The sequence below is a fragment of the Mustela nivalis genome, assembly GCF_964662115.1.
Source record: "Mustela nivalis genome assembly, chromosome: 3".
Classification (NCBI taxonomy): domain Eukaryota; kingdom Metazoa; phylum Chordata; class Mammalia; order Carnivora; family Mustelidae; genus Mustela; species Mustela nivalis.
Genome location: NC_139022.1, coordinates 148,345,532 through 148,368,350, shown reverse-complemented (window position 1 = coordinate 148,368,350; position 22,819 = coordinate 148,345,532). Strand labels below are relative to the sequence as shown.

The 22,819-nt window shown below is 39.2% G+C and overlaps 1 protein-coding gene and 1 long non-coding RNA gene across 5 annotated transcripts in view; one reads left to right on the top strand and one right to left on the bottom strand.

Moving 5' to 3' along the window:
* Positions 1-11,701, bottom strand: part of MROH2B (maestro heat like repeat family member 2B) — a 64,274-nt gene extending 52,573 nt beyond the window's left edge. For 3 of the 4 annotated variants that reach the window (XR_014310052.1, XM_082724650.1, XM_082724652.1), the window contains exons 1-7: positions 11,182-11,701; positions 9,781-9,842; positions 7,965-8,075; positions 6,521-6,680; positions 5,625-5,723; positions 2,600-2,754; positions 150-290 (exon numbers count right to left, since the gene is read on the bottom strand). Coding sequence is in view for 3 of the 4 variants with exons in the window: in XM_082724650.1 (XP_082580776.1) it covers positions 150-290; positions 2,600-2,754; positions 5,625-5,723; positions 6,521-6,680; positions 7,965-8,075; positions 9,781-9,842; positions 11,182-11,209 (756 nt within the window). In the remaining variant the exon portion in view is untranslated. Of the gene's footprint in view, positions 1-149; positions 291-2,599; positions 2,755-5,624; positions 5,724-6,520; positions 6,681-7,964; positions 8,076-9,780; positions 9,843-10,400; positions 10,640-11,181 lie in introns of all 4 variants that reach the window. The other variant, XM_082724651.1, reaches the window with a different exon arrangement.
* A 69-nt stretch (positions 11,702-11,770) lies between these two features.
* Positions 11,771-15,666, top strand: LOC309860814. The gene is made up of 3 exons (XR_014309651.1): positions 11,771-12,653; positions 14,752-14,848; positions 15,372-15,666. It is a non-coding gene; the product is annotated as an uncharacterized lncRNA (long non-coding RNA).
* The last annotated feature ends 7,153 nt before the right edge of the window (positions 15,667-22,819 follow it).

Here is a 22,819-nt window from a genome sequence, read left to right as displayed (position 1 = left end):
TCTTCTCTACCTCATGTTTCTCAAAAAGTATTTAAGTTCAACTGCCCAAACCAGTATCTCAGTTCCTTAGGACCTCTGGAGACTTACTGTCTTCCAGGATGGTTGTGGATAGACTCTCTGAATCGGTTCCTTGAGGGTGTGGCTCTTACCTGAGTGACGTGGAAATCAATCTCTTTGTCTTTATACTGGTTCAGGAGCCAGGGTACCTGGTCCAGGGCATAGTCACAGAGGTCTTCCCGATGAAGCAGCAGGCTCACCGTGGGGCCGTGCGCCTTAACGATGGCCAAAGTCTGCAGAGGCAGCCAACGAATACCACGTCTAAAACTTCACTGAGCTTTTTGTACAGTTCTCAGAATACCTGGAGCTTTAGACAGCCCACACAATTTTCCTCACTGCTTCCAACCAAGAAAGAATTCTTTGAAAAATGTTTAGGTTAAAATCATTGCACGAAGCAGTTATAGTTATGTTTGTATTTTTAGCTCTGTCTACATCTGTATCTCTACTGATACTCATTTCCATATTTGTCCCCTTCCTATTTCTTTAACCTTTCTCCACTAGTCACTAGTGGAGTGACTTTCTCCACTCGTCCACTAGTCACTTTCTTTCAATATACTAATAAGTTGAAAATTTCCCTTATATTAAAAAACTCTTCAATTCCAAATCACTCTGACCCCAATTCTGTTTCTTTCTTTTTTCCAAAAAATTATGTGATTACTAAATTCTACCTATGAAACCAATATTACACTATATGTTAACTAACTAGAATTTAAATAAAAACTTGAAACAAACAAACAAAAAGCAAAATTTTCTGAAAGAGAGGTCTACGTTTGCCATCTCTACTTCCCACCTCTCATTTACTCTTCAGTCCACTCTGGCTTCTGCTGATATAAAAAACAAACAAGTGTAAACTATAAATGTAAATAGGTTGACTGGAAAAATTTAGAAATCACAAAAGTTATGAAGAAGAAAACACAGTATTCACATTGCCGACAGTATCCATAGATAATCACTCTTTGGTGTACTTTAATAGTTTTTTAATTAATTTTACTTATTCTTCCCTACGTTTCCTCTATACATTTTAATTTTTAAAAAACTGACACTATTCTTTAATATACTGTTCTATATTCTGCTTTTCTACATAATATTAGGTGATGAATTTTTTTTTTTCTGTCAACTAAGTTTGGTTGTCTATCAAACCATCTCAAAACTTAGTGGCTCAGAATAACAACCATTTATTTCACTCAACCGTGTGTCAGCTGGATGATTCTTCTGAGCAGTTGGACAATTCCAAGCAATGGTCGCCTTTCAAGATTATTCTCGCTTGAGCACTGTAACATCTCCTTTTGCTTCTTGAAAATTATTCCTTTCTTAGTTTCTAAGATCTCATTCTCTTTGCTTAGAACCCTCCAAAGGTTTAATATATATATATATATATATATATATATATATATATCTCCAAACTCCTGTGTAGCATTCAAGACTCATCATTATGTGACTAAGACCAAAATCTTTCCTGGTTTTATTTGTTTCTGCTTCTTTATATCTCCCTTCTCTTCTCCCCTTCCCTCTCTTCTACTGGACTCACTCAAGTGTGCATGTTATCCTGTCTCCAGCGTCTGCTTCAGCAACTTTTATGGCCTCTTTAGGGAATGCCTTTTGCTTGGGTGAACATCTTTATAGGCTGCAAGCTCAGTTTCAATGTCACGGCCTTTGCACTACTCGCCACAGGATTTAAGTGCTTCTCTCTCTCTCTGTTCCCTCATTACTGTGTGCACTTTCTTGTCACTTGTCTAACTCTTTCTGTGGGAAGCTAGGAAAGTACTTGGAGGATTTGTATTGAATTGTGTTTTTCAGGTGCCTTAAAGAAAAGACTTCTACAGGATATTTTAAAAGTTCCAAGTTTGCTAATGATTTAACTACCTCAGCGTGTTAAAAAAAATAAATGCTTTGGTAGCTTAAAGTATAGAAAAGAAACTAAGCTAAAGAAGAAAAGTGCTACATCTTTTAAATATAGGAATAAAAGACCTAAATAGGATGTAATTTACTCTCCATTTAAAAATTATACTGATTAAGCAAGATAGGCATGGGATACCATGTGCACACCCTTTGTAATGTCTTCTGCACAAGGCATTTCAATCTTTTGAAGTAGTCATGCATTTTATTTCATTGTCATCTTCCTAGACATGGGAGATTTTTGTTGGCTCTTGTTTTTCCTAAAGAGTGACTCAGCCCAAATATGGGTTATAAGACATGAAATACTGAATTTCTCTTTATTTTACTCATCTCCAGTTAGTCATTGTTCTTTCCACACACTGGAATGTCAGTTCCACAAGAATGGGGATTTTGGTCTTTCAATCCCTGCTGTCTCTCCAGGGTGGGGGGACAGTGCCTGGCATGTCATGGGGACACAATAAATATTAGCTCAAAAATGAATAAATAGTGATTTGAAACAGGAAAAACAAAAGTGTTGATAAACCCGATAAAAACACAACTCATAGCTTTCCAAACAACTGAGATTAATGATCATGTCAGAAAGGGGAGGAAGTTGAAGTAGCATGGAAGGAGAGCTCTCTTGGGGCATGCCGAGGCCCCCACTCACTTGGATGGGCGAGGTAATGGGGGCCCACTTCTCCATTATATACCGGAACAGCATGAAGATCTTGTCAGATAGTCGGTTGGCATCCAATCTTGGATAGGGAAAGTCTCTCCAGTGGTTGACATATTTGTAAATGGCTTTGCTGAACTTCTCAAGGGCTGCATTTTAAAAACAATCACAGACTGAGAAAAATACCAAGATGGGAAGGCCCATAAAATACTTTGAGAAGAGTGTACTGATAATTAACAAATGTGTGATAGTTTCTATAAAATGTTATATGACTGTACCAAATAAACATATAAAAAGTATTCAGCCACATTAGTGAAATGTAAGTTAAAACCATAATGAGATAATACAACAAACCATCTAGAATTTCTAAAATTTCAGACAACGTCAATGTTGGTAAGACTAAGGTGCAGCTGGTGTTTTCAAGGACGGCTGAGGGGAGTGTGAACTGGTACAAACACTTTAGAAAACATTGAATATATATTCCTTATGACCCAGAAATTCCACTCCTAAGTATGCAGTTGGTTAGATACACAAACATATAGGCACTAAAAAACTTGTACTAGAATGTTCATATTCACTTTGGGGGGTGGGTCATAGTCTCAAACAGAAAACAGAAAAATGTCCGTCAGGAAGTAGAATGGACAAACTGTAGTATAGACATGTAATAGTAGACAGAAGTGAACACAGACAGCTTCACACAACAGCATGTATGAATTTCACAATAGGTGAAACTAAGCTATGGTGTTAGAAGTCAGGCTTGTGGTTACTCTTGGAAAGGATAGAGATCATGATGATTGGCAGGAAAGATGAGGTGGGCTTCTGGGTTTTTAGTAATCTCCCACTTCTTGACCTGAGTGGCGGTCATACGAGTAAGTTCATTTTGTGACAACACATCAACCTGTACACTTCTGATTGGTATGTTTTTCCAAGGGTCTGTTTCACTTCAATAAAATAAAAAATGTTGGGCTTGCAAAAATATCATTTGGACCACAAGCCTATATTTGCATCAAGTGTATTAAATAATATTATTTGTTCCTTCAGCTCTCTTGTTTCACTAGATGATGAAGAAAAGTCATAGTTTACTCTTCAATGCAAAAAATACTCTTCATATGCAAAAAATACTCTGGAAAGACCCTGAGTACCTTAGAGCTGGCCATGTATTGACTCATTCATATTCCTTTCCAACTGATAATCTTCTGCTATACATTGTCATAATCTTGTGTGTGTGCGTGTGTGTGCGCGCTTGTCTTGTATTGGCCAAAATCAACATGAGGGAAAGGATGTCTTATCTCTTGACAGTATCTGAAGCAATGAGCAGGATGTCTGCTTATTGGCTGATTAAATGAATAGTTAGATAGACGGATGGATGACTATGAAATTATATACCTATTCTTTAGTGGTAGCCAGGCAAAAGTTGCTTTAAGACCAAAGGGCACTAGATAACTTTATAACACAAAGGCAGAGAATCCTTTTTTGATGCTGTGATGATTTCTAGTTTTATTTCCTTTTCCCTATTGGGTTATTGATGTTGCAGGTAGAAATGCTATTACAAGCACCAAAGTTTATTTGCAAGAACACAGTGTTAGCTGTGATAGTAAGTAGGAAAAATAAAAAGTATTGAAAAGTGGGCTAATCTAGTATAATTGCTCAAGTTCTTGAGCCAGACTGTCATAGTTCAAATCCTGGCTCTGCCATATACCAGCTGTATGACTGCAGGCAAGCTCTTAAATTTCTATGCCTCAATTTTCTCATCAGTAAAACAAAGGAAAAATGTTACTTACCTAATGGGGTTGCTGTGAGGTTAAAGGAAATAATAATCTTAAAATACCCAAGGCAGTATTCAGGCACATAGTACATTCTCAGGATATACCAGATATAAATATTGCTTCCATACAGGGCAGAAAAGAAATGGCCAAAACAGAACACACAAGTCTTGGTTGAGAGGTAAAGATGACATTCCTGACAGCACAGCCTTTTAAATATTACAAAATCATAGTGTTAGAGGGCTTTAGAGGGGAGAGGGATCCTAGCAATCCCTTTATTTAATGTGTTTAGATGTGAAAATGAGATTGAGAGAGGATGGTTCAGAGGATGATCAAGGAGAGGAGCCCAGATCTCCAGACTCAACCAAGAAGCCTCTCACTGTGCTGTACATGTTTTTTTTTTTTTTCCCCCCCTGCAAATTCCAGGGCCATTTTCTTCTCTGCAGACTCTTCGTTACTCTGGATTTATTTCAGTTTTGGGGTAGATGGAAATTGTGACCCATGGTTTGCTTACCTGTTTTCCTTAATTTTATGAGTGCTTGTACTTTGATTAGATTGATTACTTATCTTTATTACAACATTGCATTATACATCGATGCCAACATTTGGCCTACTGCTAAGAACTGGTGAGCTCCCAGAACCATTGTGGGAAGAGTGTGATCCAATTAAAGAAGGAGGCTAGTAGAAATGGAGGCTATATAAGGCAGTGGAAAGTGTATAGACCTCAGTCACATCCACCTCTCCATTTCACTGACAGTCACCACTTTAAGGAAATTGCTTAATTTCCATGACTCTCTGTTTCTCATCTGTAAAATGATGAGGGGAGGGGGTAATAGTACTTACCTTGCTTTGAGAATTGAGACAGAGAGAATTATAATTGCTTGAGGACTGAGAGAGACAAGTCCCTGCAGAGAAACTTCCATGTGGTAGGCACTCAGTAAATGGTAGCTATTATTATTAGTGAATAGAACAAAACTAGAGTAAAAGGAAAAATAATGGGTGCCTGGGTGGCTAGTGGATTAAGCCTCTGCCTTCGGCTCAGGTCATGGTCTCAGGGTCCTGGAATCAAGCCCCACATTAGGCTCTCTGCTCAGTGGGGAGCCTGCTTCCCCCTCTCCCTCTGCCTGCCTGCCTCTCTGCCTACTTGTGATCTCTCTCTGTCAAATAAATAAAATCTTTAAAAAAAAAGGAAAAATAAAACATTTGCTCAATTCATAGTCTGGTCATAACAAAGAGGAAACCATAGGAATACCCACCAATACAGAAAACTCCCTTCATCTTCTCCTCTTCGGCCAGCCTGAGCATGGTTTGCATGGTTAACAGGGTCATCATCATGAAGGGGATACTCTGGGACACTGCCAAGAGGGGCACAAGAGGAGAAAACCATTATCCTCTCACACTGGAGAGTTCTGTGGTTCTCCACGTCAGCAAGGAGCCTGTCAAAGCTGTGTCGGGGAGACAGGTGAGGTGCTACAGGAAGATATTCTCCTGGACCCCTTCTTTGGCCATAAGGCCTGACTGTAGTTAAAGAATTGGAGGAGGGGGGCACTTCTGTGATTCCAAGTTGGACTACAGTACATGCAAGGAGTGGTTGATTTAAAAGAAGGTTCTAGCTGTACCTGTTGTTTGTAGCAATTGCCTGTTTGGATAATTGTTGGATTAATGTCCATCTCTCCCACCAGAACTTGGCTGCATTCCCAGGGCCTAGCCCAGGTAATAGATACTCAATAAAAAAAACCTAAATAAATAAAAATAACTAACTAACTAACTAACTAAATACATACATAAATAAATATCTGTTAAATAAAGTGGTATAGAAAAATAATCCTAATAAACTCTTACATACTTCATGTAAGTGTTCAGTGGTTTGCAGAAGAGGCCTTGTGGAAAAAGGGCTTTTGCAAACACAAAGCCAGATCAAAGGGATGGTGAGGATGGGAGGGTTCAGCCAAATAGAGAGCAGCATGGACTAATGGTGCATCAGCAGGTTCATCTGTGCTCAGAAACAACCACCTAAATCCCACTGTCGATGCTCTTGAGCATGGCAGAAGGGAAGAATGCTCTCCTTTCTGCTGTTTGCACCCATCTGATTTTAGATGGTTAGTCAGGGTGGATATTTCCCAGGAAAATGTGGAGAGTCTTCCCTCCGTACCATAGCTGGTCGCCAGTTCAGCCAGAGCAAGCACGATGAATTCATCTGGGAGCTCCAGGATCCTGAAGTTACTCTGTATTTCATACATCACAGAGTTGAAATCGTGCGCAGCAAGAGACACCAACACCTCACCAGCCAGCATTCTGGTTTCTCTGAGGATCTGAGGAGGAAAATGGAGACAACAATAACAACTGGAGGAAGAGCAGAGGGAATTTGCAGAGAGGTGATGGTCTAGGTAATATTCTAAGTTCCCCCCAAATGCTTTGGGATAGGGACAGAACAGGCTGTTCCAAACCCAGGGCGGAAAGTCTCTAAGGTGAGGGTCAGTAGCTGTCCAGCAGAGGTAACTTTAGTGAACTTTAAAACCAGGTTTTACTAAGGTTCTTGTAAACGTAAGGTCAAAATACATTTTCTTGCGAATTGATCGGGCACTATGAACACAGGATCTATGTTTTTTTGTGTTAATGAGGAATCACTATGGCTGAAGGCCTGAAGGGTATTGAGAAAGGGAAATGGGACAGGGAGTCTGGACTTTGGGTTTTCATATTGTTCTGATTCAGTTATCTTGGATAGAGGAGATATTTGGAGGAACTTCTGTTTTTGGTAGTGCTGAACTAGGTAAGTTTGATCGATTCTTCTGCTGAAGACAATAAAAAGAGCTTTACAAGCTGTTAGAAAATATACTCACAAAACATCACAATATAAGGTGGAATGAATTATTAAGTTAAGATCTGGAAATGATTGGAAATCCATAGATGTCAGTCCTATATTTGAGGCTCCTGTGCAGTATTTTGGGAGAATAGACTGAATTTGAGACCAACAAATGGTGAGACCCTGGTCATCCCACTTCTTATCTTTTAGCCTAAGGCTCCAAAAGGCTGCATTTAAATGAAAGGTTTGCTTGGCCCTCCATGTACTGTAGTTCAACTTGGAATCACAGAAGTGCCCCCCTCCTCCAAATCTCAAGGCCTGAAATTAATCATAAATTGTTAGTACCCTTGGCAGGTAAACATCCTTTCTGGAAGAAAAGACCTTAAAACTCAAATTATGTCTACAAATAATTTTTCTGATACAATTCCTAGCATAGGTAGCTAAGTAGGCACATGAGAGATAATAATTTATATATGGAAAGCAAGAAAATTGGGTTCTAGTTACTTTGAAAAAAATCTCTCCAAACATCAACGTGCTCATCTAAAACTGGAATGGATAATATTATCACTAAAGTCTTTTTTTTTTTTTTTAACTTTGTTGTAGTTTCCTTATCTATGAAGGGATAATCAGTATTGTAATAATACCCAAGTTATCATGAAGAAACAAATGAAAGTGACTTGCAATTCAGGCAGTAACGTAGGAAAAACTTGTAAATGTCTACATGGGTGCATTTGGGTCACTTAAAGACCAGTTGCGACCCTGGTATTGATTTATCATTAAGAATCAAACTTACATTGTTGTCTCTCATGTCCTTAGAAGCATAATAAATCAACCGTTGGACGATTGCATCATCCAAGATGTCACTATTCTGAATAACGGAAGTGAGATGACTATAAATGTCTTCCTGTGAACATACAAGTGTATACACAGAATCTGAGTTGCAAAACTAAAGGATTCAAATGAAGTGCAAATGATTAACACCATCAAACTGAGCAATGTGTTTCTGCTACACAATGGATTTTATACATCTTTTTAAAATTTAAATTCAGTCAGCCAACTAGCATACCATCATTCATTTCATATGTAGCGTCCAATCATTTATCAGTTTTGTATAACACCTGGTGCTCATCACAGCTTGTGCTCTCCTGATTGGGGGATTTTAATGCATCTTAATCAGGGCTTCCTGAACATAATATGCAGCTTTAGGACACAAAAGCTTACACATAAAACAAAGTTCTTTCTGAAAACTATTTTAACCTGACTACATTACTATGACAAAATCTGACTGAAGTTGGAAGCAGACTACCTAACGTATCAGTCTTGAAAGTCGCTTTCAAGTCCTAGGGCACTCAGGGGAATGGAAATGCTCATTACCCAGACCGCTGCTCCTACCACTGGGAAGTGACTATGTTATTAAGAAACACACTGTGATTCCCAAAGAGGCTGATAAGCTGTGAAACTGGATCCTAAGGGAGGTTTATAAGTCCTTGGATTTATTCATGCCTTATAGATAGAAACTTGTGAATTCTTTTGGACAGGACCGCAGTGTTGGAATCATGGGGCTGGACCAGATGTTGTGTAAGAGGACTCTTTGAAATCTCGTAGGTGGCTACATGGTCTCAGGTAGATGAGAGACTGGGGTCCTGGAATGCCCAACAGCCTCAAGCACATTGCCTTCAAGGTACCATGCCCATGCTGAAGATGGGAAGTAACTCCCTTTGCATAAAGGGTTCTAACAGGCAGTCAGGGTTGAGGTCCACCAGATTAGGAGATGAAGGTGTAGACCCTGTCCTTCATAGGGAGGCTGCCTTGGATCATGATTGGGAGCATTGTTTTGAACTCAGACGACCTTGTGCTCTAGTCATGTACCTGTTGTGGGTCTTATTCCTCTTTGCTGTGAAATGGAAACAGCCATGCCTACCTTGTGGAGGTATGGGGGGTGAACATAATACAAGTCACTGTGTTTGGAAAGCTTCTCGGGTGCTGCTTCCTAGATAAGTGTCCCTTGGAGGTAGCTGTTGTTATTTTACAAAAGGTTGTTGGGGCCAGAAAAGCCCTCCCATCCCAGAGAAATAAATCTCTAACTGTGGACTAGCATCACAGACGAGTAGTGGAGATCTTTGGGGCCTGTCATAGGAACCCTCAGCTTCTACAGGAGGAGACTCTTATGGTTATAAGTATGGCCTCCCCCTCTTTCCACATCTTTCCGTATCAGGTTATAGAAAAGAGTATTCTTTTTTTTATTAATTTTTTATTTTTTATAAACATATATTTTTATCCCCAGGGGTACAGGTCTGTGAATCACCAGGTTTACACACTTCACAGCACTCACCAAAGCACATACCCTCCCCAATGTCCATAATCCTACCCCCTTCTCCCAAACCCCCAAGAGTATTCTTGAGCTAACTTCCAGAATTGGATACTATGATTCCTCAAACGCCAAATATCATTGTTTAAACATGACAATGACTTCCATTATAACTACTTTTTGAAAGATTGAATGCTGTGTATGAAGCCAGAGAGAAAAGAAGTCAAAGCAAAGAAAGAGGAATATGAAATGTTGCAATAATTGCACTAGGAAAAGTAAATGGAAAACAGATTTTCCTTACCTTGCTAATATTATCTTCCACGTTCAGCATGCCTAGAGTGAGGTTAATATCTCCCAAAGTCTCTAAAATGTACAGAAAAAGAAGAATTAAGTCTCTCCTATAATTCCTATGCAAGAGTTACAGAAATTTTTTTTCTCTTGCTTCTCTGTTTCTCTCTCTTTTGTCCCAGACCCTCCTTCTTCTTGACTGTCAGCTCTCTGATGACAGGAGCTAAGTTTTATTCATATTTTATATGCTTGACATACTTGCAAAAAACAGATATTTTGTATTTTTTTTCAAAACCTGAATTAAAGGGGAAGGGGAAGATAAAAGATGCTACATTCTGGTGCACCTGGGTAGCTTAGTCAGTAAAGCATTTGCCTTCGGGTCAGGTCATGATTGCAGGGTCCTGAGATGGAGCCCCACATTGGTCTCCCTGCTCAGCAGAGAGTCTGCTTCTCTCTCTCCTCTGGCCTCCAACCCTCACTTGTGCTTTCTCTATCTCAAACAAATAAGTAAATATTTAAAAAAAAGATGTTACATTTCTATTTATCCCTCCTGTCATGTAGGTATCACCCTATATATCCTCTCTACCAAGGTGCAGTTCTCAGATGCCATGAGTTGAAACCCTTCTACCCTACCTGAGCATGAGAAGACAATGGTGTGATATAGCTGTTTACTTTCATTTCCTCCTTAGCACCTCCTCTGTACTTTTCCACAGTCTGTCTACCTCTGTTTCTCTCCATCTAACCTTTTGGTCTTGCCAAGTCCCTCTTCTGGTCCCAAGCTAATGGAACCTTCTGTTTTCTGATAATGATCTAAATTAGTTTGACTTGCACTTTCCAGGCATATTTGTATTTGAATAACTCTCATCAGAAAACTGAAAAAAAAAACATGTGAGTCAAAGGAATTGAGCAATTCAGGCCACATGGCAAATTGGTAAGAGAGAAACCCTTGGAGGTGAGTCTCCAAATCAAGCCACAGATCCCTTTAGCACGATCTTTTTTTGGCAAAGCAGATAGACAACATGCTTGAAAATTAGGGGGAAATATTTCCAAAGGACCATTCCAGTATTTAAGAGTAAATAAAAGACTGTCTTTCTTTGTGTTGTAGGTACTTGCTCTTCATGTAGACTATATATTTTTAAAGAAAGTAAGACATGATCATCTCTCAGGCTCTAGTCTATCACTGCCCCTTTACAGATCATCTCTCAGGCTCTAGTCTATCACTGCCCCTTTATTATTTTGGAACAAAAGGGGAGTAGAGAGAAATAATCGTACTTTAGCATAACTTTTTATAACACTTTCAGTTGTACAGACCCTCCACAATGACTCACACCATCCCCCATTCCACATAGGCATGTGATCACATAGACAAAACATAGACAAAACACTTAGCTCCTCAGGATCCCATGATGCTCACCTACAGTTTCCTCCATGTCCTGAGTCATGTCTTGGCTGTTTCAGGCTCTCTAAGAGACAGCACCTAAGTATCAGAAATAGTATGGCTAAAAAATTGAACAAGCAAGTTGACAAGTTTCTCACAAAATGTTCACATAAGGCTCTCTAAAGGAAAGTCCCTCCTCCACTTGATTGGCACAACGATCTGGAAGCTTCCAGCGATGGGCTGCTACTGAGAAGGATGACGTTGTATTCTACCACTATGACATTTTCTTGCTTCTGAGCTCCTGCTGACCAACAAAATGGCTGCATCTCACCGAATATTGTCCCTTGGGTGGAGGCCAGAGTATCTGAGAAGGAAGAAATTAGAGACTGGGATTCAAAGCATTTTTGTAGACCAAAGGAGTTCCTCTCCCTAAACTTGGGTCCATTGATCACAAATTTGGGAATGGTTTTCAGTGGTCACTTTACTGGCCTGGTGTTGGTAAAGCCTTTATGGTGATCTTGGTGATTGTTCTACTTGGTGAAAGTCAGTCACACAAACTGGGCATGCTCAGTGGACCGGAATGCCCACCAGGGGCAGTTGAATAGAATGTCCAACTGACAGCAGCCAAGCAAAAGCTTTCTCTGCCACCCCGTCCTGTTCCCCACTTTCCTTCCTCCATTCACTCGGTCCGGGTCTTGGCCTCATTCCAGGCTCAGGCTTTTTCCTTTGATTCCATTCTCTCTTCTTGTTTTCAAATCATTTTCTATCCACACCTCTTTGACATCATGTTTTCAGCTTTACTAGTATGGACCTAAATCTGGTCCCAATGCCCCAACTCTAAATCTATATGACCACAATTTTCAATGTATGCCAGGACTGACTGGATCTTAATGTGGCAGGTGTTAGGGAAGGGAGTGCAAGGAGTCTATAAGTCTAGGTGTGAAAGGGGCCAAGGGAAGGGGCTTGTGACGATTCTCATCTGTGACTCCTTCTCCAGTTATCTTCCCCTCCTTTGGTGAAGCTTATTTCAGATTCATAGGTCAAATACTTCCAACTAAATCTTTGAATTCATCATTGTTTTTACAGACAGATTATTTTGCATTGTATTTATTATAGAGGACCTCAGCAGGCTGCTGGTTAAGAACATTCTCAAGTCAGCATTACTATTTTCCAGATTGTGTCCATTAGTGCGTGGTGACAGGAATCACCTGGTGTCTTTATTTAAAATGTCCGCTCCCAGGTCCACCCCAGGCCTAGTAAACTAGAATGAGGGGCAGAAATCTGTATTTTTAATGAGCACCCTAGTGATTCCGGGGCTCAATAAAGTCTGAGAAACACTGTCTAAGCTCATTGCCCAATAACCCACTAGGGCATAATAGAAAATTTAGCAGTGATTTGAAGGGTGTTCATTGTGGTTGGGCAAGAAGAGGAGCTTCTCATCTCCAGTGCCGTGATTTGCTCACCTTTGAAGAATAGGGTGAGAACTGGTGGATCCAAGAGGTATTGAGGTAGGCTGAAACTCTTAATGTCTTGTAGGAAAAATGACACTGCAAATTACATGCTTTTAGAATCTTAAAGAACAATGTGCAATAAAATCAATAATAAGAAAAACTAGCTATTCAGATAATTGCTATAATCAATTTCTTACTCTTTTTGTGAATGGTAGCAAATGATTTTCCTGAATGTCTGTATACCAGTTTTCCTTGATTTTGTAGAGATTAGGGAGGTTAGGAGATGATTGATTTATACTGACTTTGTAATTTATTGGAGCAATCAAAACACATCTTTTTGCCAAATATTCCTTCAGATAAAGCAAATTCACCTGTTGATCTCTCTTTTCATAAAGCAATATTGCAGATAGATTTTAAAAAGTCAAACTTTAAAACAACAGATTTGCTATCATTTCAATTCCATTTTCCTGAGGACGTCTTGTTTCATTTCCCCATTATTTCCTATTTTTCTCTTTACACTAGGTTAACAAATATGGGTTTGAATATAGACCCAAGTATGGGTCTCGTAAGCCCTAGGAGCATGCTAAGCACTGATTCTCAAAGTTAGTAGGATGACATTTTGCTAACTAATTGGACTATTTTTTCTAGATCTCTGTTTGCAAGGGAATTCAAATTTAGCTTGCTAAACAACTGAGGAGTCTTCCTGGCTGTATGGTACCCTTCCCTTTCAATCTAACTTGACGAGTGATACTACCTAATCCCAGAACCACCATGCTCCCAAATGAGGTATTATCAGACAGGAACATTAATAAGGCTGTAAAGGCAAAATATAAAGCAAAGGGACAATATCTATCTATCAGCCAATCTATCTAATATTAAAATTTATAGAACTTTACATTTTTGTGGTTTTAATGGTTTTAGAGTACAATTCCTTTGAACTTTGACATGAATCCTTTTATTCTTTAAATGAAGTATTAGATTTCGTAAAATATATTTAAAATGAAATTAGGCCCCCCAACTTTTTTTCCCAGTCAGTTTTTAGGCATAAGCCTAACCCCTTACACTCTGGTGCATAAAAAGCAAGAGATATTGGATGACAGTTTTACACAGATTTAATATTCTTATGCTGTTAGTGGCCTCTCATTTCCTCCTTTCACTTGATTCCCCTCCTGTCTCCTCCCTGTCCACTGTCTCCTCCTCTTCTCTTCTCTCTTTTCCTCTGGTCTCTCTTACCCTTCTTTGCTTTTCCTACCTGTAGTTATTTTACTCAGCAGGCTGCATTTTTGAAATTATGGTTTTAAAGTCATCCCCTCAGGGGGTACCTGGTGGCTCAGTCAGTCAAGCATCTGCCTCTGGTTCAGGTCATGATCTCTGGGTCTTGGGATGGAGCCCCAAATCAGCTCCTTGCTCACAGGGGGAGCCTGCTTCTTCCTGTTGTCCCACTGCTCCTCCTGCTTGCGTGTACTCTCTCTCTCTGTCAAATAAATGAATAAAATCTTTTAAAAAATTTTAAAAAGTCCTCTTTTCAGCAATTCAGAAGGAGCTTAAGAATTTAAGCTAGAGAGGGAGTTTTCAGAGAGATTTATAAAATGGTTTCATTCTCAAGCGATAGATAATGAAGCCCTTGGAGACAAGTAATTTTCTAGCAAATTGTTTCCCAAATACCCCTCATGTTAGATATTTCTAGCTTTGTTACCGACAGGTGTTGGGAGAAGAACACAGACTTGCTTCATAATTTGAGTAGTGAGAGAAGCAATAGGAGCCCTTGACCTCTGAAGACCCTCCCTAGTGGCCTGGCATCTCGGGTATTAGCTTTCTGTGTTCTGGAGCTCATTTAGCTTTTCTCTTTAGAAGGTCTAGCTTTTAACTGTCAATTACCTCTTAGATGCTCAGGTCATGCTACTGTGAACGTCATTTTTTTGATTGAGGAATTCAGCTTTAGTGGCTGATAGGTTATACAAAGTAGGATACATTCATTCTCTCAGCTTTTCATAATAAATTACTTGGGCCCCATAAGTGCCTGAATAAATAAATCTTAGAAGAAACAGCCATCAGTATTTATTTTTAAGGATTAAAAGGCAATTTATTACCTCTAGGTGATTATCTTACATTTAGAAAGAAAAATCTCTTACCTTTTTTTTTTTTTTTTTAAAAGAAAGAAACCCTTCTCTGTTGCCTTTTGATGACCGTCAAGTTGCATTTCTAATTCATGATTTTGGTGGTTTCGACAGCCTCTAGATGTGCCATAAATTGTGAGTATTTTCATGTTACTTTTAGAGATTTTTAGAATCCTCCATATTCAATGAGTTTTATAAAAACACATTAAATGAAACTGTTCAACAACATTTTATTCAAGAAGTGATGGTAAAATGTTAGGTGAAGTTTCAAATAATAAAATGTCCAGTTACCAGTAGCAGTCAAATATGAACAGGGATTTTTGTTGGAATCAACAAAAGGAGGCAAATCGTAGGATCACAATCTGGATCAAGGATTGAAAAACAAAACATGATTTGATCACTGGCCCTAGTGTTAATATATATAATTCTTGGGGCGCCTGGGTGGTTCAGTGGGTTAAAGCCTCTGCCTTCAGCTCTGGTCATGATCCCAGGGTCCTGGATCAAGCCCCGCATCGGGCTCTCTGCTCAGCCAGGAGCCTGCTTCCTCCTCTTTCTCTGCCTGCCTCTTTTCCTGCTTGTGATCTCTCTCTCTCTGTGTCAAATAAATAAATAAAATTAAAAAAAATATATATATGTAATTCTTCATCTGCTTCCACAGTGCAAAGAGAAGAGCCCAGAAGTTCCAGGAGACGAACCTGGAGCCCATGTCAGCATTTTGTGCTCACTAAAGCAGAAAAGTAGATAGAGGTACTAGAGATGCTTAGCAATTACGTTACTTCCTGTAAGCCTCAGTTCCATCTTGCCTTCTGTAAAAGGGATATGAGAGAGGAAGTTGTTGTACTGAGTTTTCACTAAATTATTGCACTAAATTTGCACCAAACTATTGTTATTTGTTGTTTTGTTTGCATCACTCCTGTTCTTCTTGCATTTACAGCTTAAAAAAAAAAAAAAAAAACAGACTAAATTATTCCAGCTGCATTCTGTCTATCATGGCCTTAAGAGCATGGTTTCTGGTGCGCCTTGGTGGCTCATTTGGTTAATCATCTGACTTTGGCTCAGGTCATGATCCTGGGGTCCTGGGATTGAGCCCTGCTCAGGCTCACTGTTCAGCAAGGGGTCTGCTTCTCCCTCTTCCTCTGTGGCTTCCCCTGCAAGTGTTCTCCCTCTTAAATAAATTTAAAAAAAATCTTAAAAAAAAAAGAATATCATGGTTTCTGATTTTAAGAGAAAGTGTTCTTCCAGGACTTCCCCCCGCATTTTAAAAAAGATTTTATATATTTATTTGAGAGAGAGAGAGAGAGAGAGCACAAGCTGGGGGAGAGGCAGAGGGACAAGACGTGTCCCCACTGAGCAGGGAGCTGGTTTCAGGTCTCCATCCTAGGACCCTGAGATCGTGACCTGGAAGGCAGACACTTAACTGACTGAGCTACCCAGGCACCCTTTCCACGACTCTTTATGAAATAATCATACTGATAATATAATCAGTCTAATTGTTACTTGCTGAATTGTTAATTACATGTTAATTACTTCTTCAGCATTTCTGTCTTTTGTATTATATTTCATAAAATGATATTCTCTAAATCCTGCTTCTTGGTAGTGTATTAATTTTATAAAAGCAAATATACTGAGTTCTCTGGTGTTGACAACGTAAAGTATGTAATTTCTACATCTGTTTCTATTTATTGATTCTTTTTATGCCTCTCATTGATTATATTTTTCTGCTTTGATTTTTTTTCATTGGATGTCAGACATTGTGAATTACATTTTATTGGGTGCTGAATATTTTTGAGCTTTGTTCTGGGACACATCTAAGTTACTGGAGAATATCTTGATCCTTTCTGAGCTCGCTTTTATGTCTTGTAATTATGAGGACCAAAAAACCTTAATGAAGGTCTACTTGGGCCCTAATACTGAGGTGATAGTCTTCTGAGTATTATCTGCTGTCCCACAAGTTGTGAAGTTTACCACAACTTGAAATACAGATTATCCCTAGTTCTGGGTGGACTTTGGGGATCATTGCTTTGATTCTTTTGCATGGTTTGTTCCCCAGTCTCTGCTCTCCCCGCATGTGTACCTTTTTCAGCACTCAGCTGCAGACTGGAGGTCAATACTCTGCAGATCCCAGAGCTTTTTCTATTGGCAACTTGCCCCCCTCCTACCCTTCACGCCTGATGGCCAACCACCCCCTCACTCCGCCTGGTGGTCTGCCATAATGACTCTATCCACCTTGCCTGCCTGGACATCTAGCTCCATATCTAGAAACTTTCTCCAGGAACTAAAGCTGGGCAGTCACTGGAGCCAACTTCCTATTTTCCTCCTCTCTTACAGACCAGTGTCCTGCATGAACAGGTGTTCAGTGTCTGAAAACTGTTCTGTCTTATATTATGTCTGTTCTTTTACTTAATTTAGGTGGAAAGGTAAATCCAATCCCTGTCACTACATCTTTGCCAGAAGCAAAAGTCTGCCAACATTCTTACATGTATTTATGTTTTTCTGTGTTGTGAATCACTGCCATGCACTTCTTCTCGGGAACACGAGGGTATAAGTTAGGAATATGTTTCCTTGCAAAACAAACAAATAAACAACAAAGTAGAAACCCAGAAAACCCTTTAACATTAGCTTTAATACATAATGTTCTGTTGTTCCTATATGAAAATCCGTTTGGAGACAGGAAGCCAGAACTAAAGCATCTGTTCAGCAGTGTCGTTCTGGGTCTAAGTTCTTTCTTTCCTGCTTTACTATCTTTAGCATGTGTTTTTGATCTCTTAAGAGCACGATGGCCTTGTTCTACCTCTAGACCTCATGTTTGCCTTCCAGGAATGAAAAAGGTAGAAGAGTACAAAGCTTTCTGCATGTAAGACTTTACATTTTAAATTTGAGAAGAGAAGGCATTCACAGTGACTCCCAATCATATTTAATTGGTAAGAATTTGGCCATTCTGCACTGCAGTAGAGTCCGGGAAGTTATGTATTTTAGCTTCCATGCCCTCTCAGTAGAGGAATACAGGTAAGGGATGAGGATTTTTTTTTTAATGTTATGTTAGTCATTATGCTGTACATCATTAGTTTTTGATGTAGTGTTCCATGTTTGTGTATAACACCCAGTGCTCCATGCAATCCGTGCCCTCCTTAATACCCATCACCAGGCTCACCCGGCCCCCCCACCCCGTTTTTAAAACCCTCCGTTGGTTTCTTGGAGTCTGTAGTCTCTTATGGTTCATCTCCCCCTCTGATATCCTCCCCTTCATTTTTCTTCTCTTAATGTCTTCCATGCTATTCCTTATGCTCCATAAATAAGTGAAACCATATGATAACTGACTTTCTTTCACTAATCATAATTATAAGGACCTTTTAAATAGATAGTGTCTGCCAGAACAAAAGTCAACAAAAAAAATTATGTTCCCGATATTTAAGGGTAGGCAATATTGCTATGAACTCCAATATGACTGGAGATCTGTGGGAGCCCGATGGAGCTACTTATTTCCTATGTTTGATAACATTTTCCTTCTGTGTTTGTGAGCTGGCTTTATGTAAATCATAAATAGTGAATAAAATGCTGAGTGAAATAAGTCAAGCAGAGAGAGTCAATTATCATATGGTTTCACCTATTGGTGGAGCATAACAAATAGCATGGAGGACATGGGGAGATGGGAGAAGGGAGTTGGGGGAAATTGGAAGGGGAGGTGAACCATGAGAGACTATGGACTCTGAAAAACAATCTGAGGGTTTTGAAGGGGCGGGGCAGGGGGAGATCAGGGTACCAGGTGGTGGGTATTATAGAGGGCACGGATTGCATGGAGCACTGGGTGTGGTGCAAAAATAATGAATACTGTTATGTTGAAAATAAATAAAAAATAAATTAAAAAAAAACCTGAAAAAAAAAGTGAAGGCAAGACGATAAAATTAGATAAGTTAGATAAAAACAGATAAATTCACATGGAGACTATACCTCATATCATTGTCCTCATTTGTTTGGTTTAGTCCACTTTTCACTTGTCTATTATTTAATTTAATTTATTTCAGAAGCTCTCAAAATCATTAATTTTTCCACTCTTACTGACTTAGGCTTTGTGCCTCTTGAGCACACATGAAGAGATAAACTGGCACCCACGCACACACACATGCACGCACACACGCATGGACACACGCACGCACACACGCTTATATTGTAATGCTGTTGAGATGACAACACTTATGGTAATATATTTTCTTTGTTTAAAAAATTCCAGTGTGATGATATACAAGGAGAATTGCAATTAGATTAGATGATTAAACGGATGTTTTGGCTTGAATCCAAGGTCTCAAGGGATACTCTGAGCGTAATTAATAATCTTTAATGTGTTCTTTAAAGGGCTGGGCGTGGTTAGCTTCAAGGCTCTTGTTTTTCTGTTGAGAGTTGAATTGCTTAAGAGAATACAGGAAATAGAAAATGAAGTAAAACAGGAAAATATGGTAGCTGGAAGTTGAAGAAGGACTTGGCAGAGAAAAGAGAAATGTCTAAATAAGATTTGTTTTTATTTTAAAAATATGGAAAATACCAGACATTTATAAAAGTAGAGATGATTGTATAATGAATGCTCATGTGTGTTTTCATCAACAGTTTCAATAATTATCAAGTCAGACTTCGTCCTCTTTCCTCTATAACCCCTTCTGTTTCCCCATTTGTCGATTGTTTAAAAGCAAATCCCAGACATTGCATGATTTCATTCACAAATATTTTAGAATGATTTTCTAAAAACTAAAGATTCAGGAGTCTTTAAAGAAAAAGTAAGCACAGTACTATCATTATACTTAAAAATTAACAATAATTTCCTGATATCATCAAATATTCAGAGTTTAATTTCCTCACGGTATCATTTTATTTTTTTTAGTTCATTTGCGTTAGTGTGAACCAGTCATGGTCTATCCATTGCAATTAGTTGATATCCTCTTAGGTTTCTTTTAATCTCCGGGTTTTAATTGGGATTTTATAAATTTGATTTCTGTATAAAGAATGATGTATCCTAACTAAATCTTTTCTGTATCCTAACTGAACAGTCAATAACATCTGCATAACTGACTCATGCTATTAGGGATATATTTGCTTTGGTGGAATCAAATAAATACTAAATATGGTCTTTTGTTCTGATGTGTGTGTGTGTGTGTGTGTGTTGTTGAGTGGGGCGCTTGTCCAACCAGCAAGCAGTTCTTGGACACTAACAGAGTCCAAGAATTCAAGTCAATTCTTGAACTATTCAGACATAACATCCGATTTCATAGGAAAAGGGCTCAGTCCCCCAAGACCCTGCTCTCCAACCCCTAACTTTAGATGTCATTCAGAAGCTGGAGTTTTATCACCTGGGTTTCTGACCAACTGGCTACAGATCAGCTCTAGATCAGAGATTTCCACAAGCTCCTTCTCAGGTTCTATTAATTTCCTAAAGTGGTTCACAGAACTCAGAGAAACATTTTACTTACTAGATCATTGTTTTCTTACAAAAGGCTATAACTCAGGAACAGCCAGATAGAAGAGATGCATATAGGGTAGGACGGGGGAAAGAACACAGAACTTCCACGTCCTCTTCAGGCACACCAATCCTGCAGCATCTCCATGTAAGCACCAACCCAGAAGCTCTTCCAGCCCTGGCTTTTTAGATTTCTATGAATTTTCATTGCATTGGCACGGTTGATTAAATCATTTATCACTGGTGATTGGACTCAATCTCCAGCCCCTCTCCCCTCTCTGGAGATCTTTTGAGTGGACTGAGAAGTCCAACCCTCTAATCACAAGGTGGTCTGTAATGGCAACCAGCATCCCCCACCCCAAGTTATCTCAATAACATAGCAAAGTCACTTTTATCACACTCAACACCTAGGAAGTTCCAAGGGTTTGGGGAGTTGTGAACTAAGAACCATGGATGAAGACCAGATGTAGATGATAAATATATTTGGTCATCTGAGTGGTCATGCAATCATTATACTGTATATGGTTTCAAGGTTAACACAAAGCAAAGTCTACTAACCACCATGACTTAACAACACGTGGGCTCTATTAAAGTAATTAATTTACTCCTATTTATAAAACATTGATGTAGTAGAAAAAAAATTGTACTAAGGAAAAGAAAAGAAAGTATGGTTAAAAACAGCAATACCATGTGATTTCAAGCTATAAACACTTGCCTTAGAACGGCAAACTTACACATGATAAGGAAGAATATTTTAAAAAGTAAGTGTGTGTGTGTGTGTGTGTGTGTGTGTGTGTGTGTGATATTTGCTTTATATATTGGCAAAGCATCTCCTTTACAAGTTATAGTATTTAGACAGATTTGTGGTTCTGAAGTTGGCACCCAAATATTTCCCTTGCCTGTCAGGAAGTGTCACTTTAAAAGATTTATTAAATGAGTACCATATGCACGCTTAGACAGTTTTATTTAAGCGATTGAATTAACAATTTTCACAAGAGCCATTTTGTCTCAGTTTGTGCTGACTGCACTGTTTTAGGTACAGATTTCTCCACTGCAGGAGGAGTATCAGGCTTATCTGACTATTTTTCTAATGCCTGTGAAATCTCTGTCTTTCTTTTGGTAAGTGGTGGAACAGTATGGGTAGATGACAGAATCTTATAATTGAAGGCACTGTTAGGTGGTCCTACAGGTTGATACATTCTCTACTATAGACTGCCCCCCGCCATCCTCCTTCCAGTTCTTAGCATTTGGCGACTCAGCCTCTGCCAGAAAACTACCAGGGGCAAGGACTCTACTACCTTCACATAAACTCTTCCATTTTGACACAACTCAGATTGTTAGAAATTAGGTAATTATGTCAGGGATGTAATTAGTGGCCTTATAAAAGAGACTCCAGAGAGTTCTCTTTTCCTACTTCTGCCCTGTGAGGATACAACAAGAAGGTGGCCATCTGCAACCTGGAAGAGTGCCCTCACCAAAACCTGATCATGCTGACGCCTTGATGTCAGATTTCCCAGCTTCCAGAATTGTGAGAAGTAAAATTTTTTTTGGTCTGTAAACTCTCCAGCCTATTGTACTTTGTGAGAGCAGCCTGAACTAAGACAGTGAGTAAAAGAATCATTTTCCCCAGGATTTGAGACTAAGGAAGTGATCTCTGGGGAGTAGCACTAGAATTTCCACTCAATTCAAAGTCCCTGTATTCTGGGGCAGGAAAGTTTTCTGTGTATCCTTTGATTCAAGATTGGCTTGGGAAAAGGGGACTGGTTCAAGGTGGCATACTGGAAGGACATGGAAAGTCCATTTCTCAGGGTGGGACAGACAGGGCAAGAAAGATCAAGCAGGGGTTAAAATCCGTAGGTATGCCCTAGACTATTCTGCCCTTACTCTCACTGAGGAACAAGCTATTTGAGCACTGATCCTCAATAAGGATAGAGATTTTTCTGTGAGTATCCTCACATGGTGCTCTCTCTTGACTACACCACTGAAAGGGTTTTTGTTAAGGGCTCAGTCAAAATAAAAGCATACCCTTTATGTATTCTTAATGAGTCTAAGAATCATATCAATCAAGGCTATTCAGAGAGATTCAGAAGGATTCTTGGCAATCATATCTTTCTTTTCCAAGAGCTTATTAATTATATATTTACCAATCCACCTTAACTATTTTGGGGGTATTAAATTATAGTTCACAATATCCACCTCTCTCTCCTTTTTGAAAATTAAGACTTTTTCTTTCTGCAATATTTGTGTTGTTTTGCCATTTCTCTCATTCTTTCAAATTTCTTAAAGATTGAGGGTAGGTTCAGGACCACAGCTGCAATTTCTCCCAGTGCACTGAAATGGGTCATCCTGACTTATCTCTTTTTCTTGATAACCTTGAACCTTCCACCAGTAGTTGGATCACTTTCCTGTATCTGCTTGCTCCCTTCCAGCGTAGCCCTGAAAGTCCTATGTTCTTTCAGGCATGCTTGCCTTATCACCCATGAGTTCTGAATATTTCTAAACAATGTTTAGGGTCCCTTGCTGCTTCTTCTCTTCTTTGGTTTCTCCTTTATTGCATGAACCAGGTACATGAACTTCCTAGGCCTTCTAGTTCCCAGAGAAGGGAGGAAAAATCCCACCAAAGGGAGAATTTAAAATTGCTTTATTCCCTTTATGCTAATTCT